Source organism: Camelus bactrianus, chromosome 26, assembly GCF_048773025.1.
Source record: "Camelus bactrianus isolate YW-2024 breed Bactrian camel chromosome 26, ASM4877302v1, whole genome shotgun sequence".
Taxonomy (NCBI): domain Eukaryota; kingdom Metazoa; phylum Chordata; class Mammalia; order Artiodactyla; family Camelidae; genus Camelus; species Camelus bactrianus.
Window position 1 is genome coordinate 24,971,223 of NC_133564.1, and position 17,891 is coordinate 24,989,113.

At 38.7% G+C, this 17,891-nt stretch overlaps 1 protein-coding gene across 1 annotated transcript in view; it reads right to left on the reverse strand.

The window, feature by feature from the left end:
* GSR (glutathione-disulfide reductase) overlaps positions 1-17,891 on the reverse strand; it is a 43,312-nt gene that overhangs the window by 22,616 nt on the left and 2,805 nt on the right. The window contains exon 2 of the mRNA XM_010953219.3: positions 6,960-6,986. Within this exon, the coding sequence (XP_010951521.3) occupies positions 6,960-6,986 (27 nt within the window). The remainder of the gene's footprint in view (positions 1-6,959; positions 6,987-17,891) is intronic.

The window sequence follows — 17,891 nt, forward strand, 5'->3', positions numbered from 1 at the left end:
GAGCGGGGCGCCGGAGAGCGCAGCCGCACAGAGCAGCGGAGCTACCGACTGAGCGCAGGTAGAGCGAGAGCGGCCCCCCCCCCCCCCCGCCTTTCGGGCAGGAACACAGCCCCTGACCGAGGTGCTGGGAGGGGGCACGACCCGCCCTCCTACCCGGCCAGTCTGCAACATCTGACTGCGGCATCCGGAGGGGCAGCCACCCGCCCGCCCACAGCAGAGAGCTGCACCTGACCCAGTGTTAGGAGGAGGCGCGATCGGCTTGCCGACAGGTGCTGGGAGCAGCACAGAAGAGGGCGCCAACGGAGGGCCTCTGAAAACAGCAAGCTGAGCTTCCAAAACAGGACGAAGACAGAAAGACTTAACAGTAAAAGCACACAGACTCCAGGAGAACACCGACAACCCCCCCCTTTTTTTTTAAATCTGTTTTTACCTGTTCTATTTTCTATTACTCTCTTAATTTTTACTTCTTAATTCATTTCTATTTCTCTTGGGTTTTGATGTCCTGCTATCGATTAGACACAGGTTTCAAATACATCTATTCATCCCCCCCCTTTTTTTGTAAAGGTTTTAAAAGGACGTCTCAACCTGATTAATACTCTGCTTCAACTCACTCTTCTATTATTCATTATACACTGTTTTCAAACCCTCTTTCTCCCTTCTTTTAAAATTCTTTCTCTCTCTCTCTTATTTTTTTTTCCTTTTTTTCCTAAGTTCTATTCCTAAATAGGCATTAGGTAGATAAAATCCTTAAGGACCAAAATAAACAACTGATACTCCATAAACCACAGTGCCAAAGAGGTATGAGCAAGATGAAGAAGCAGAAAAACCTTTCCCAATTAAAAGAACAAGAGAAATCCCCTGAAAGAAACATCAACGAAATAGACATCGATAGCCTACTAGATCAAGATTTCAAAAAAGGAGTGATCGAATTGCTGAAGGAATTAAAAGAGATAGTGTTTAGAGATATAAAATATGTCAAAAATGAAATTGAAGCTAGAAAGAAGAGCCAAGTAGAATGGGTAAACTCATTGACAGAGGAATGATCTAATAGCTGTGCAAAGCTGACTAGATAACGCAGAGGAACGAATTAGTGATCTAGAAGACAGGGCAATAGAAAGCACCCATTCAGAAGAACTACAAGAGAAGCAAATAAAAAATAATGAAAATAGCATAAGGGACCTATGGGATAATATAAAGCGTCCTAATCTTCGCATAATAGGGGTCCCAGAAGGAGAAGAAAGATCAAAGGGGATTGAAAAGGTTTTTGAAGAAATCATGACTGAAAACTTCCCAAACTTAAAGAAGGAATCAGATATCCAAGTACAGGAAGCTCAGAGGGTCCCAAACAGGAAGAACCCAAATAGACCCACACCAAGACATATCATAATCAAGATGGCCAGAGTCAAGGATAAAGAAATGATTCTAAAGGCAGCAAGAGAAAAGCAAAGAGTAAGTTACAAGGGAACCCCCATAAGGCTCTCAGCTGATTTCTCTACACAAACACTACAGGCCAGAAGGGAGTGGCAAGATATATTCAAAGCCCTGAATGAAAAAAAGATGCAGCCTAGGATCCTTTATCCAGCAAGGCTATCCTTGAGGATAGAAGGAGAAATAAAGAGTTTCACAGACAAAAAAAAGCTGCAGGAGTTTAGCAACACTAAACCCATGCTAAAAGAAATAGTGAAAGGGCTATTCTAAATAGAAAAGCAGCAGGATGCTACAGAAATGAGAAACACACAACTGGAAAGGTGATAACTCATGAATTACAAATAAAGTAAACATGAAATTATAAAAGAAGACATACAAATCACTGAGAGTGGGAGAGGGAGGCAGGGAAATATAGAATATTTTTTTCTTTCTTTTTTAAATTTTTTTAACAGTAGGATGGGTTTGAGATCATGTTACTATCAGTTTAATAAAAACAGTTATAGTAATGGGTTGATAGATTTACAAAAAAGGGTAACCACAAGCCAAAAATTTACAAAGGAGTCACAAAAATTAAATAAAATCCATGATAATACAAAGGAAAATTACCAAACCACAAAAGGAAGAAGAAAGGAATAACTTTTGGTCAACTCATCTTCGACAAAGGAGGCAAGAATATACATTGGAATAAAGACAGTCTCTTCAGCAAATAGTGTTGGGAAAACTGGACAGCAGCATGTAAAACAATGAAGCTAGAACACTCCCTTACACCATATACAAAAATCAACTCAAAATGGATTAAAGACTTAAACATAAGACAAGATACAATAAGCCTCCTAGAGGAAAACATAGGCAAAACATTATCTGACATACATTTAAAAAATTTTCTCCTAGAAGAAATAAAAGCAAGAATAAACAAATGGGACATAATGAAACTTACAAGCTTCTGCACAGCAAAGGAAACCAGAAATAAAACAAGAAGAAAACCTACGGAATGGGAGAAAATTTTTGCAAGTGAAACCGACAAAGGCTTGATCTCCAGAATATATAAGCAGCTCATACGACTCAATAAGAAAAAAATAAACAACCCAATCCAAAAATGGGCAGAAGACCTAAACAAGCAATTCTCCAAGGAAGACATACAAATGATCAAAAAGCACATGAAAAAATGCTCAATATCACTAATTATCAGAGAAATGCAAATCAAAACTACAATGAGGTATCACCTCACACCAGTCAGAATGGCCGTCATTCAAAAATCCACAAATGACAAATGCTGGAGAGGCTGTGGAGAAAGGGGAACCCTCCTACACTGCTGGTGGGAATGCAGTTTGGTGCAGCCACTATGGAAAACAGTGTGGAGATTCCTCAAAAGACTAGGCATAGACTTACCATATGACCCAGTAATCCCACTCCTGGGCTTGTATCCAGAAGGAAATCTACTTCAGGATGACACCTGCACCCCAATGTTCATAGCAGCACTATTTACAATAGCCAAAACATGGAAACAGCCTAAATGTCCATCAACAGGTGACTGGATAAAGAAGAGGTGGTATATTTATACAATGGAATACTACTCAGCCATAAAAACCGACAACATAATGCCATTTGCAGCAACATGGATGCTCCTGGAGAATGTCATTCTAAGTGAAGTAAGCCAGAAAGAGAAAGAAAAATACCACATGAGATTGCTCATATGTGGAATCTAAAAAACAAAAACAAAAACAAACAAACAAACAAAAACAAAGTGTAAATAAAGGACAGAAATAGACTCACAGAGAATACAGACTTGTGGTTACCAGGGGGGTGGAGGGTGGGAAGGGATAGACTGGGATTTCAAAATTGTAGAATAGACTACACTGTATAGCACAAGGAAATATACACAAAATGTTATGATAACTCACAGAGAAAAAAATGTGACAATGAGTGTGTATATGTCCATGAATAACTGAAAAATTGTGCTGAACACTGGAATTTGACACAACATTGTAAAATGATTATAAATCAATAAAAAATGTTAAAAAAAAAAAGAAAGGTAACTATATAATAGTAGATAAAAATATTAACCTAACCTTTAAATTAAAAACAAAACATTTTAAAAGAGAACGTTCCAAAATACAACCAGGTAGATTTTATAGTGAGGCTTCTGGAACACTAGGGGAAATTATTTCTACTCTTGAATTCCGTAGTTTATAAACTCTATAAAAGTAGGATATTATGTGCCCAACAGTTCTCTTAAAATTTATTATTATTACTTTTTTAATTTTTACTTTATTCAAATTTGATCATTTTCCTTTGCTGTTCCTTCATTTTTCTGTGTGGGTGGAGGTACTGGGGATTGAACCCAGGACCTCATATATGGTGAGCAGGCACTCTACCATTGAGCTATACCTGCCCCTCTTAAAATTTATTATTACTTACATTCATTTCAAGTTTCAAATTTCTTTAAGCCCTGCCTTTTGGGCTTAGTTCTAGGAAATGGAATTGTACATGTAACTTTACAGTAAGTAAAGTGATTTAGAAGAAGCTATTAGAAGAAGCTGAGGACTAGAAACTTTGAGACTGGATTCCCATTATGTATTCAGTAACCACAAACATGTCCTGGTAAGGACGTATGTAATTAGACACCTGGACAAAGGTTGGCTGCATCTCCTGTGAAATGCAGCCTACAATCTGTCAGGGCCTTTTATGCCAACTAGTCATCATGATAACTGAATTGAAATTGGCATCCAGAACTCCAGATGACAGACAAACCACCACTTCTCTTCGTCAGACGTGCCTGAGACTCCATTTTTGATAAGCCTCTGGTTCCTTCTCTGTACCTTTCCCTCTTTATGCCTAAACCTGAATAAATCGATGACTCTGCTGGATTTGTTCATTTTAATTGAGGTGATACTCTTATAACATAGAATTAACCACTTTATCTGCGAGATTCTTTATCTTTAATAATGTACATGAAAGAAGTATCAGTACCACAAATAAATTGTTATTTTAAGAAATGTCACTATACCTCATATACCACATATCATGAGGTACTGTATTTATTTACTTCAGCTCACACTGTGTGTGATATTATAGCATCAAACATTCTCTGGAGAGGGTGTCTCTGTATGCGGTGGTAGCAGGCCCATGCACCTGGTTCCTTCCTCCCCACCTCTGCTCTGCTCTACCTCGTGGAGGGGCAGTTACTCTAGGTTTCAGGTCTGCTCTACAAAACAAAAGGCAATTACCGACTGATCATCAAGAATGCAAAAGTAATAAAAAAGAAAAAAAAACACTGGCAAATATAATTATAATATCAATAAATAGGACACATAGAATGACAAAAACAAAGAGTGCAAAAGTACTTTGAAATCAGTAGAACCCTAAAAAAATGTAAAATAAATGTCTAGCACATGTGATCAAAAAAGAAGAAATAAGTGAAAAATGATAATAGGAACAAAATATTACAAATTCAGGGTACTAAGCAGTATTCGCCCCAGATGGTAGTTTAAAAGAATTAGGTCACACCAATCAATACAATATTTACTCCCATGATTGGTTTAAACTACATGAAACTACCTTATAACTAATTCATATATTTCTTGTATTTCTTGTATCCAAGTAGAACAGATTCCAAAATCCAGAACTAAAAGGAAAGAAAAAAACTGAAGAAAAATGTTCCACAGGAAAAAAGAAATTTTCCTAAGACAAAAACAAAAAACAAAAACAACCAGAAAACAAAAACCTTTTTGGAATTAAACTCAGGTGTATGTCACTGATGATATGATATTAGGATATCTGCTTATGTGAGACCAAAAAGCTGCCAATTTAAAATGTAACCTCAGTATCAAGAGGTTGTAAACTTGGGATTATAACGTGTTTTGAAAGTACATTCAAATGAGGAAAGAAATTTGCAGCTGAAAGTAAGAAGCAGCTTCGGAAATAAGAGATACCATTTTTTTCATCTTTGTCCAAAGTAAAAGATGAGTTCATTCAATGTGACCTGCACCACAGATATTAGCACCAAAAATCACAGATAAAGAGAATCCATGAAGCTACAGAGTTGAACAGAAATACTTAAGAAGATTCCATTCAATAATCTGGATTGCCAGCTATTAAGAAAAAACTATCCTTGTGCAGATGACCAGTCCTAATTATTAAGACCCAGATAAAACCTCACTCATTCTAATAAATTAGTGTATTGCTTTATAACACAATTCTTTGTGATGTCAGGTAATCAATTCACTAGTCTTTCTGATCAATCCTGAGTGAACCAATATAAAGTTGAATTCCTGGAACAGCAAAGATGGGGACATGGCAACTCTATCAACAAACTGCTACTACAAAGGTATCCACATACTGTCTGTCCTCAGAATGTCATTCAAGCAACTTGAGAAATTCAATCTTAAGAGCGGACATGAGAGACCCAAAGTCACATGATACACGAGTTTAACATGGATAATTTATAGGGAAATAGATGTCTGTTTCAAAACAACTACCACCATCAAAATAAAACAAAAAAACCGACGACAATCTTGATACATTTTTCCAGGAGAAAAGCTGTTCTAGTCTCCCCGGGAAAAACTGATTCTGAGACACACTGGAGCAGGTAAAAGACCAGACGGCTTGAGCAAACTTCCCACCCTGTGCAAAGGCCCCTGGGATGCCAGGTAGTTAACCAGACCCAAGGAGGAGCATCCAACCGTCCGCCACCATCACCCGCTTAGTCTTGGTCACATCAGCACTTGGGCTGCGAGTTGGGTCTAAACTTTTTTATTTCCTCGACTTCCCTGTTGAGAAAAAGCTACACTGTGCAGATGGATAGTGCTTTTCTTCTATGCCATGACTAAAGATATTTTGTTGGTCTCTGTTCCAGACCATCAGATGTTTGAGACCAGACACTGTATTCCACTCCTGGTTATTCCCCACTGTGCCTCCACAGGAACTTAGCCACTATGAGAATTTAACCATAAGGCAAATGGCCAGGATGAATTTCTTTTGTACACATGGTGCAATTAATATCCAGTAGCTAATATTTCTGTGGTTCTCTCTCCTGCAGTCCCTCCCTCCCCTTATTCCTAGCTGAAAATACCCCTCACTTGTCCCGTTTCCCCTGCAGGGGTAGCTGATTTCTGGCCAGGAGAACCTAAAGCAATCTGCAAGGACAGTGCTCAGTGAGGACACCCTGCCTGGAGCTCCAGGAGCCATCCTGTGGCCATGAGGGGGCGGGGGTTACTGTTGATCACACATCTAGGACATAGAAAGGAAAGATGGAGAGAAGCCAGATTCTTTCAATGTCCTGAAGTGTTAAGCCAATCTCAGAAGCCGCCTATCTCCAGGCATCTTTTTTTTTCCCCTCCAGGCTTCTTAATCAATGATATTTAAAAACACAAATAAAAATTATCCCATTGTTTAAGCCATTTTTAGTAGGTTTCTCAGTAATTTTTTGCAGAAACAATTTTAACTGGTACATTTGAAAACATCTTTATTCTGATCATGATTTACCAAATACATCCAAGGACTGTAGAAGGAAGGAGAAATTAAAATTTTACCTTTTTAGGTACACATCCGACATTCACCTAGGAAAAAAAATAAAAAGGACATATTTAAATAATATAAACTCAAACCATTAAACAAAACTGCTAGAAGTCAATCCCAAGCATCAACCTAGGAGACTTCCTTGAGTTCTAAGTCACAATCTACAGCGATTTCCTTTTTTCTATTATAGAGTTGTTAAAGATATAAACATTTTTCTCATGTGATGAGGCAGAGAATTTTACTCATCATCATTTTCTCAAGAAAAGCATCTGGGTTGGGGTAAGGAGAAAGAGAGAAAACAATTCCATTTCTGGGGGAAGGGGACATGCACTGCAGGGGTGGGATAGGTCAGGAGGTAGCTAAAATCTGAGCTTGCACAGGGCCCAGAAGGACAAAGCAGAAGAGAAATAGGAGCACACGGGTGAGAAGATCCACCACCTGAACCAGCTGAACAAAGGCAGCTGAACCATCTGAGCAGATGTCCTGGAGGATTTCTGGGAAACCGAATGTGGTGTATGCTGGGTAAAACACCCAGAATGTCCCATTTGAGAAAATCTCTAGTGGAAAACTACATTATTGTTCAAGGTCAGAGTATGATGATCAAGCAGTAAGGTTCATCCATGCTATATATACATTTATATACATAGTATGTCCATGTATATACTTATAAGTATATATACTCATATGTGTGTGTGAATATATATATATATATATCCATGCTTATATACTTGTTAATAGACCACAAATTTGACTCAGACTTCGAGCAGCCCATACACAAAGGAAAACACAAACAGTTGTAAGATTTCATGTAGAAACTAACCAGTTGTTCATCCCCTTAGACTAGAGATTCCTCCCAACAGCCCTTGTGAACAAACTGTGATGTACATGTTCACACATACATTTTTTGCTTACATCTGCTTATTTCCTTCTGATCACACAATCTAAAATTTCTAACTTGAAAAACTTGAAGGGCCAAGACAGTAATATTGCACTATAGTTATGTAACATGTTAAACACCGCTACATAAGCAATCATACGACAATCATAAATGTAACATGGTGTACACCTTAAACGTGCACAATGTTACATGTCAAACTTATTCAATTTAAAAACATTTTTTTGAAGAGGAAGACATTAAAACTGCCTTCAGGGTGAAGAAATTTGAACTTGACTTAAAGGGTATCGTCTCAGTGTACCCTAGCAGAGGAACTGGTTGCAGAATGAAAACTAGATTGATCTCATTCTTTTGAAAGGCAAATTATAGACTCCTTAGCTCTAGAGACCTGCCATGTAATTAATGTCTACCTCAGACACCCTTTAACCTTATAAATACTGACTGGGAGGTATTAATGACGTGCCTTGGCCACTATAATGAAGTTACGATACTTAAATAAACAAATTCTCGACTATATAGCCCTAAAAAAAAAATCAGTGCATTCACTCATGCTTATGGGCACAGAGTAAAGACTGAGTATTTAGATACTGGTGAATACTTACAAAAAGCACAAAAGTATAAGACAGATGGTAAGAAATTTATGATGTTGATCAACCATTAGTAAAGAAACTTGAGAAAACCTACATACATTTAGATCTCATAGAAATGACTATGACTTAAGACTACTCCTAGGCATTTAGTCTAAAGTAGTAAGCGAAGATACAGAAAGCTAAATGCACAAAGATATTGTTAAATCCAAATACACCTTTCCCTACTGTTGGCTATCATATAGAAAAATAATTATGCAATAAAACTGAAAAAAAGCAAGATTCAATAGAAATAACATTTTAAAAAATTAAAAGAAATCTAAATAATGAAATATTTTAAATCTATTGGTAAACATATAAAAGATTGACAATCTTTTAAAATATAAATAATAAAATATAAAAGATTGACCAATGTTAGCACATAACATTTGGAATACACCATTAGAATTTAGCAATTCTAAGTTTAGTAACTATTTCTGTGTAATAAAAAGTCACATATTATGCTCAAGAGCACAAAGATACCTGTATAAGGATGTTCCCTGCAGCACTGTCACAGTAAATCACTAGAAACAAGTTAACTATCCATCAGTAGAAAGTATTACTATAGGGAAATTATTGTACATTGAGCCTGTGGAATAGTCTGCAGCCATTTAAAAGGATACAGTAGATACTAGATACTGTTACAGAAAGAGTTCTAAGACGGAATATTAAGTGACAAAAAGGAAGCTGAGGAACAATTTGTTCTGCACATCCCAATCTGTATTTATATATTTGCAAATGTACATATGCATTTAAACAGTTTGAGCAAATATTCCATTTTATTAACAGCAGTCATCTCTGGGGAGGGAGAAAACTTTCATAGTTTACTCTATATACTTTTTATAATGTCTTTCATTACTTGTGTAATTCATTTAGACAAAGAAATAAACCCAAATGATATTATCTGGGTAGTAGAAATTAGATGGGTGATTCTTTGATCTTGCTTGTCTATTTTCAATATTTTCTAGAATATAACTATTTTTCTTTTATATGGAAAAAAATGCCTTCTAGGCATAATTTATATCAGATGCTTATAAGCTCTGCTGATCATGACCATAAGGAACTAGGCTGGTTCTCTGGGTGCCCAAAGAACACAGGTCTGGTGCCAAGTACATAACCCACTTTGGCTTATTTTTTAGAAGTGTCTGCCTTTTTGGCTTCTAAAACTTCTAAACTTGTAACCATCATGCACTCAGAAGTCCTGATTAAGCACTCACTCACTTGTACCAGGCATCATGCAAAGCAAAGCACTAAGTGGACACAGTCCCTGCTCTCATGGGGCCTACAGTCTGAACCAGAGACAGGCTCTCAGCCTATCCAAGGTGCTGACTCAAGAGACAGCAGCAAAATCACTACATTCCCTAAAACTGTGGAGTCTTGGGCCAGAAATCAGAAGACGGTGGCAGAAAATGGAGAGTTCTGGGGGCCAGAAAATATGTATTGCAGCACAGGACACTCTCAGCCCTGGGTCTACAGTTGAATGGAAGCCCATAACTTTGAAATCCAACTCCTCCTATTTTGGCAGCTCCTAGGGACAGGCCTGCAGGGGTTTCTGCTGGTTTTAGAAACCTCTAACACTTTGGCACAAAACAACTGATTGTCATGTGCCTCTCTGACTTGGAAGGGAAGAAAAGAACAATTCGGTCCCTACTAAGCTGGGGAAGCCGGGGTGCAGAGCTCCATACAGCCGTGCCCAGCCCTCGTTCCCGCTCTCTAGCTCAGGTTGTGCGAGGTTGTCTGAGAGATGGCACAGGCACAGTCAGACAGACAGGAGTTTGAATCCCAATCTTCCCACTTCCTGGCTGTTGATGGGTAAGTTTCTAAACCCCTTTGAGCTCAGTTTCCCATTCCATAGAATGGGAATGATAACACTTACATTACAGAGGTTTTGAGAAGATGAGAGATAATGTACGTAAAACACCTATTTTCTAATTCATGGTAAATCTGAGGACGTCACTGACCCCTCAGAATTATTTCTGCAGTCTGCTGGCTCTCCACGTGCACAAAAAGCATATGGAAAAGAGAGGGGATAAAATCCCCCAGTGGCTGGCTCCCTTTCAGAAACGGATCGACTGATGGCAAAGAAAGCTTGCCTCCCAGGCTGGGGCACCAGGGTCATGGGTAGTCAGGGCCCTGACCTCCCAGGGGTGCATGCAGTTGATAAGCCTTGCAGCATACCACACTTTCCACCTGGCAAATTCCCTTGCAGAGCCTGCATTCTCTAGGGAGCATTCACCAACTATACGCCGTAACAACACAGACACCCGATGCCAGAGAGATTCCTGTAGTTCTGCCTCCCTTTGCAAACTGCCAGTTCATCTCTGAGAACTCCCTCGTTCAATCTGGTGTTCAGAATCCTTCTGTCTGGTCGGCCTGCCAGCACTGACTCACAGGGAGGACAGGGGCCCCTCCAAACAGGGACAGAACATGTGAGGAGTCTGGTGACACTTGGGGTGAAATTCAGGGGCTTCACCATTTACCGAGGGCTGGCCCTCTTACCTTCGATTGTGCCCAGACAAGTAAAATCTTCACATTGCCAGTGCTGGTGGTAAAAGAGGAGCTGGTTAATTTACAACCTCACCTGTCAACAATGTTACCTGTGCTTAAGTAATGAACTTCCTTCCCCCTTTCTGCCCCCATCACAGAGTTGCCTATGGTTTCCTCCATCCATCTTCCTTCTTTGCAGCCTAAAATCTAGTTCAGGACTGGTATGAGGAAGGAGCACTTAGAAAATGACCAATCATCATTCACTAAGCAAAACACTATTGGCTCATCAATTCATTCTTACAGCAACTATGGAGGCACAAGACACTGCTCTAGGGACTTGGGACAGACTGGTAACCAGAACAAAGAGCTGCCTCTGTTCATCAACTTTACACCAACAGTTACTAAGTAAGATGCTGTCTGGACACCACTTGCCCAGGTCCCTTCACAATTCTGACACCAATTCCTTTTTTTTTTCTTTTTTTCTTTTATGAGTTCTCAATTATGTTAATATTATTTTTGAAGTATAGCTGATTCACAATGTTTTGTTAGCTTCTGGTGCACAGCACAGCGATTCAGTCACACACACATAAACACATATTCTTTTTAATGATACGTTATTACAAGATATTGAATAGTTTCCTATGCTATACAGTAGGACCTTGTTATCTCTTTTATATATAGTAGTGTGTATCTGCTAATACCAAACTCCTAATTTATCCCCTGCCCTTCCTCTTAGGTAACTGTAAGTTTTTATAGTCTGTTTTGTAAATAAGTTCATTTGTCTCTTTTTTTTTTTTAGATTCCACATATAAGTGATGTCATGTGTTAATTTGTCTTCTCTGTCTGACACCAGTTCTGATGTGTGTTTTATTTTTCCACACAATCAAGCAGTTAACTCAGTTCTGACACTATCTACCTGGAGACAGCATCAGATCCCACAGATGGAGGCCTCCATCCTACAAGACTGTCCTATTCCCTACTTCAGTCACCAGTGCAAGTCCAGGTGGTCAGCTGTGTTTCCAACGGACCAGTTACAGATCCAAGGTTCCAACAACTGCCTTCCCTTTTCTCAGGTTTGATTAGTTTGATTAATTTGCTAGAGTGGCTCACAGAACTCAGAGAAACATGTGATGAAACATTTCCTTTACTAGATTCCCAGTTTATTATAAAAAGACATAACGTAACTCAGGAACAGCCAGATGGAAGAGGTGCACAGGGCAAGGTACGTGGGAAGGGGTGCGGAGCTTCTATGCCCTCTCTGGCCGCACCGCTCTCCCCAAACCTCCCCGTGTTCACCAACCCAGAAGCTCTCTGAACCCTGTCCTTTTGGTTTCTATGACAGCTTCGCTACATAAGCATGACTGATTAACTCACTAGCCACTGGTGATAATTCAACCTCCAGCCCCTTGTCCTCCCCTTCCCAAGGTTGGGGGTGGGGGTTAGGAATGAAGTTTCAACCCTCTAATCAAAATGTTGGTTCCTTGGCCAATCAGCCCCCATTCTTAAGTGCTTCCCCAAAAGCACCTCATTAACAATAAACTCAGGTGTAGTTGAAAGTTATTTATGAATATCAAGACACTTTTATCACTCATCACTTAGGAAATTCCAAGGGTTTCAGGAGTTCTGTGCGAAGAATGAGGACAAAGACCAGATATATATTTCATATGATAAATCCCACGATCACACCCTGGCACATATAAACAGATAATATTCATGTCTTTACCTCAAATTTCAGATAAAGGCTAATTCTAGGAGGCCTCTAGCTTTATAAAGAAAGAAAAAAAAGTATTTCTGCATAAAACAGAATCTTAGGGAAGAAAATAAACTGATACAAAAGGTATTAACAATGGTTGGAACTAAAATTGTTTTGGCTCAATACACAGCTCAGCAGAACCTTAAATTAGAGTGAAATCTCTCAGTCCCAGGGATGAAACTTAAAAGATTTGTTACTCTGGAGAATTCAGGGGGACCCAGACACAGCCATGTGAGACAAATTCTTCTAGCGTGTCAGTTCTCTCCACCACATGACACCCACTGAGTGATATCTGGCCCCATATCTCTTGCTCCCCCCGCCAAAAGAAAAAGGATCTGGGCTCCTACGTCCTACTTAATATCTCATGTGGCAACACCCAGTGAATAAATGGCTATTAATTATGACTGTTTGAAATCCACTTACAAATGTGGGAGGTCATTAGTATTTTCATAAAATTCTTCAATTCCACTCTATCAGAAAAGTTCTCTGTTGCTACTTGTTCAAGGTACCTCTCACAAAGAGACAGCAACTCTGAGGGATTAAGAGGCAGCCTTTCTTATTTTTGGCCCTGCGGATTTAATGGGCTCTGAGGCAGATGACAGAGCAATATTGTTACTATGACTAATGCAAAAGATTAAACAACAGTAAAGGAAATCAAAAGGCAAATCTCAACAGTAGGATTTGCCTACTTCAGCTAACTCCACCCTTTCCAAGCACTCCTTTCTTTGGCACTTATGAACCTAGGTGTGCCACATTTTATGAAACTCTCAACCCACAAAACAAATTAGGATAATTTTCTGATTTTGAGGGATCCTTGTCAATACTGAAGGAACTAAAATTGGGTTCCTTAAACTGCTATCTCCTTTTAGTAAATGTCCATGTAAAACTGCATGTTCAATCTTGGAACATCATACTAAAATAAGTGAAATAAGCCAATCACAGAAAGACAAATATTGCACGATTCTACTTAGATGAGGTATCTAAAATAGTCAAATGCATAGAATCAAAGAGCGGAATGAACGGTGGTTGCCAGGGATGGGGGTGGGGAGAATGGATGGGGAGTTACTAATCAACTGGCCCCAAATTTCAGGTAAGAAGGATGAGTAAGCTCTAGAGATCTGCTGTACAACATTGTACCACAGTCAACAACACTGTACTGTACACTGAAAAATTTGTTAAGATGATAGATTTCATGTTAAGTATTCTTACCCAAAAATAAAACCAAAACCAAAACCCCAAAGCATGTTCAGCCTAACAGGGATACAGATATCACAATATCAAAGTACACGCTACCACCTCCAAGTTAGATTGACTTACAAACAGCAATCTACCAAGTGGCCTGTTTCTCAGGTCTCTTTTAAAATCCCCGTTTCTCCTGCTGGCATTTCCAACTGGTGCGTACAGCACAGTTCACAGTGACATTAATGATCAAGAAGGCTTCTGCTAGGTACAAACTAACAGTTATAAAATAAACAAGTCATGGGGATCTAACTTACTGCATTGTTAATAACACGTGTTATATACCTGAAAGCTGCTAAGAGGGTAGGTCTTGAAAGTTCTCATCACAAGGAAAAAACAGTAACTACATATGGTGACAGATGTCAACTGCATTTATGGTGGTGATCATTTCACAATATATACGAATATCGAATCATTATGTTGTACACCTGAAGGTAATACAATGTTATATGTCAATTATACCTCAGTTGCCAAAAAAAAAAAGGCTTCTGTCTGGTGATCAACCCTTACTACCCAACTTTCATTGGCAAGAACTGCAAGACCGGGTTACTCTTTATCACAGAATCAGTACACTCAGCAAGAACACTGAACACGTGCTCCCACAGGCTCCAGGGCAAAGGAAAACAGTTAAGTCAGAAAGAACTTTTTCCTCAAGCGGACTCTTCCCACGTCCGCGTGGGCAGAGATCTGAACCACAGAGACAAAGCTCCCAGAAGGCTCTTATTCACCTTGGCTTAGGCCAGTCTGTGCTTCCCTCTCCAGTCTACACTCAAATCATGAGAGAAGCATTACATAGGCAGACCTCAGAGATGCTGCAGGTTTGGTTCCAGACCACTGAAATAAAGCAAATACTGCAATAGAGTCACACAATTGTTTTTGGTTTCCCTGTGCATAAAAAAAGTTACGTTTACACTATACTGTAGTCTACTAAGTGTGTAATAGCATCGTGTCTAAAAAAAACAATGCACATACCTCAACTAAAATACACTTTATTGCTAAAAAATGCCAACCCATCATCTAAGCCTTCAGCAAGTCACAGAAGTAAAAGATCACTGATCACAGACAACCATAACAAGTGTAATAATGAAAAAGTCTGAATTATTGCAAGAACTATCAAAACGTGACACAGATGCATGAAGTAAGCAAATGCTGCTGGAAAAGGGAGCTTATAGACTTGCTTGATGCAGGGTTGCCGCAAACCTTTGATTCATAAAAAAACACAGCAGCTGCAAAGAGCTATAAATGTGTTATGCCTGTTTTTAGCTTTTTGGAGACTCCAAAAACTGAATTCAAAAATTTTCTCATGAAAAAAAAAATTTCTTCTCATGTATTTTTCTTAACACAGTAGACAAGAAAAGACTACTTATTTTTAATTGAATTTCAGAGGAAAAATTTCTTTCAGTTTCCCATTTTTAATGCCTAACCTAATGCCCTACTACTTACAATTTTTCCGCCTGACCTAGAAAAATAAAGACTAAGAGTGGAATCACGTTATTAGAGCTATACACGCCTCTGGATTAGGTTCAATCGTTAGAAGTTTAGTAGCAGTACTGGCCCACACTACTCCTTTCACTTTGAACTTGAGGGGATCAGAAAACGCCACCCCAAAATGGGCTACTTTGGCATAAGGATTATTTTGAGCTGAAGACAATAAAGCAGCATCAGACACAGGAGGATCTCTTCTCTCCCCCTCTCTGCCTAAACGCTAACCTTAAACTTCCCTTTGTGAAGATGTCTCCCACCCTTTTCCTGCACCAGGAGAACAACCCTTATCATTGAGATGGAAAGGCAGAACAGAGACGAATCTGCACAAAAAGAATCTTATTAAAATAACTCTAAACTTCCATTAGTTTCCTCCCATATACCCACCTTCCCACAATTTACTGCTCCTAGAAACCCAAACTCCCTTTCCTTTGTCTAGCCTCCTTTCCACAATGTAAAACCCTTTGTTAAATTGGTATTAAGCTCCCAGGCCTGACCGCTTCTTGTTTTTGTTTTGTTTTCACTTCTTTTCTGTGACACTCCTGTGTGCACATGAAATAAACCTTTTCCCTGTTAATCTGTCCATTGTTAATTTAATTCGCAGGCTTCAGTCACTAAACATAAAAGGGTACAGGAAAAGTTTTTCCTTCTCTACAGCATATAGGGCAAAGTTCTCTCATACATGAGCTTAACAGTTTAAAGTGATACACTCTATCAGAGAAAAGTGAACTCTCAAGTACACCAACACATGTCACTCATCTTGAAAATACCTGTCTCCTCGGAAGTGGTCTATTCCACTGTGTCACAGAAGTTAAAAAAAAAAAAAAGCATCCAGAAAAAGGAAAACTGAGGCAGAGTCAGATAATCAAGGCAAGCAACCACACCATACAGACACCCTTGGAAGGCATTTACTTCAGAAACATGAAATTATGAAATCAGGAAATGAATAACTCTAGGACCAAACTCATCATTATCTGAGTCCCACAACTGTGCAGGGTTCACCAGAGTCATTCTAATGCCTCCGCAGGGTTAACCTTCACACAATTCCTGCTCCTCACAAAGCCCACAGCATTGTGTCCAGTTCATGTACATCAGAATGAGAATGGGGCTCTTTGAAAATATACCTGCTGAGGGGGGAAGGTATAGCTCAGTGGTATAGCACATACTTAGCATGCTCGAAGTTCTGGGTTCAATCCCCAGTACCTCCATTAACAAATATATAAATAGCACAGGGAACTATATTCAATTTCTTGTAATTAAGCTGTAATGAAAAAGAATCTGAAAAAATATATATATATGTACATATGTGTATAACTGAATCGTTTTACTGTACACTGAAATTGTAAATCAACTAAATTTCAATAAAAAAATAAGAATTAAAAAAAATTTTAAATAAATAAATATATAAATAAATAAATAAACCTAATTATCTTCCCCCCTCTCACATATATGTACCTGCTGGGGCTTTCTTCCAAATCTACTAAATCAAGAGCTCTGGGTGGAGACACATATGGTAGACCCTAAACCAAGTGTTTCTAGAGTAAATGATGTCTGGTTTCTAAGAGGCAGGAATGAGAAGGTTCCTCCCTTGTAGTTGAGAACAATGCTTAACAAGGCTCAGCAAGTCATAAATAAGTCCACACAATTACAACAAAGGCATGGTTTCAGATGGCTGGGCTAACTCCATAGATTCTTCTATGTTTTGTTTACTTTCAATCACATTTTAGCTGAGACTCAATTTGCTCCTTGGTAAATGATGGTCCTGAGCTAGAACAAGGCTTTCTACATTCCTACCTGTGTAAGTCTCATCCTACTGAACAAAATGAAGGCAACGGGCCCATGCAGTGCTTCAAGGAGCTGAAATCAGTCCATTTAAAGAACTGTCCTTTACTTGAAATTATAAGCTTCCTACTTTTTATCAAAAAATTGTTCTTGATAAAAAAATGACAGTGGTATTAGAATTTTTTTAATGGTCATTACTCTAAAAGAATTAAGTCAGCAAGCTTATGTTAGTGCTTCCCATTAAAAAAAACAAACAAACAAAAAAAAACTGTAGTTAGACTGGATTAGTAGATCTCCAAAATCACTTCCAACTCTACCACTGTGTCAGTCTATACTTCCATGGAGGAAGGCTAAAAACAAGATCGTGTCTTTTTTCTTTTTTTATTTGTTAAAAAAACGTTGCACAGAAAATTTAGAAACTAACAGGTAACAACTACAATGTAAGCTCCCTGAGGATAGAGATTTTTATCTGTTTTGTCTGCTCCTGTGACCCCAGCATCTAAAAAAAGTACCTATATACCTGGCATATTAATTAATAAAAAAGCAAGTAATATAAAACAATTAAAACATAATCCCACTCCCTGGAAATATCACTGCCACCAGAAGGCTCTAATTTGAAACTTCTGTGTGAATTCATCTATGGCAACTCAAAAAATTTACTACGCTTTAGAATCAACATATT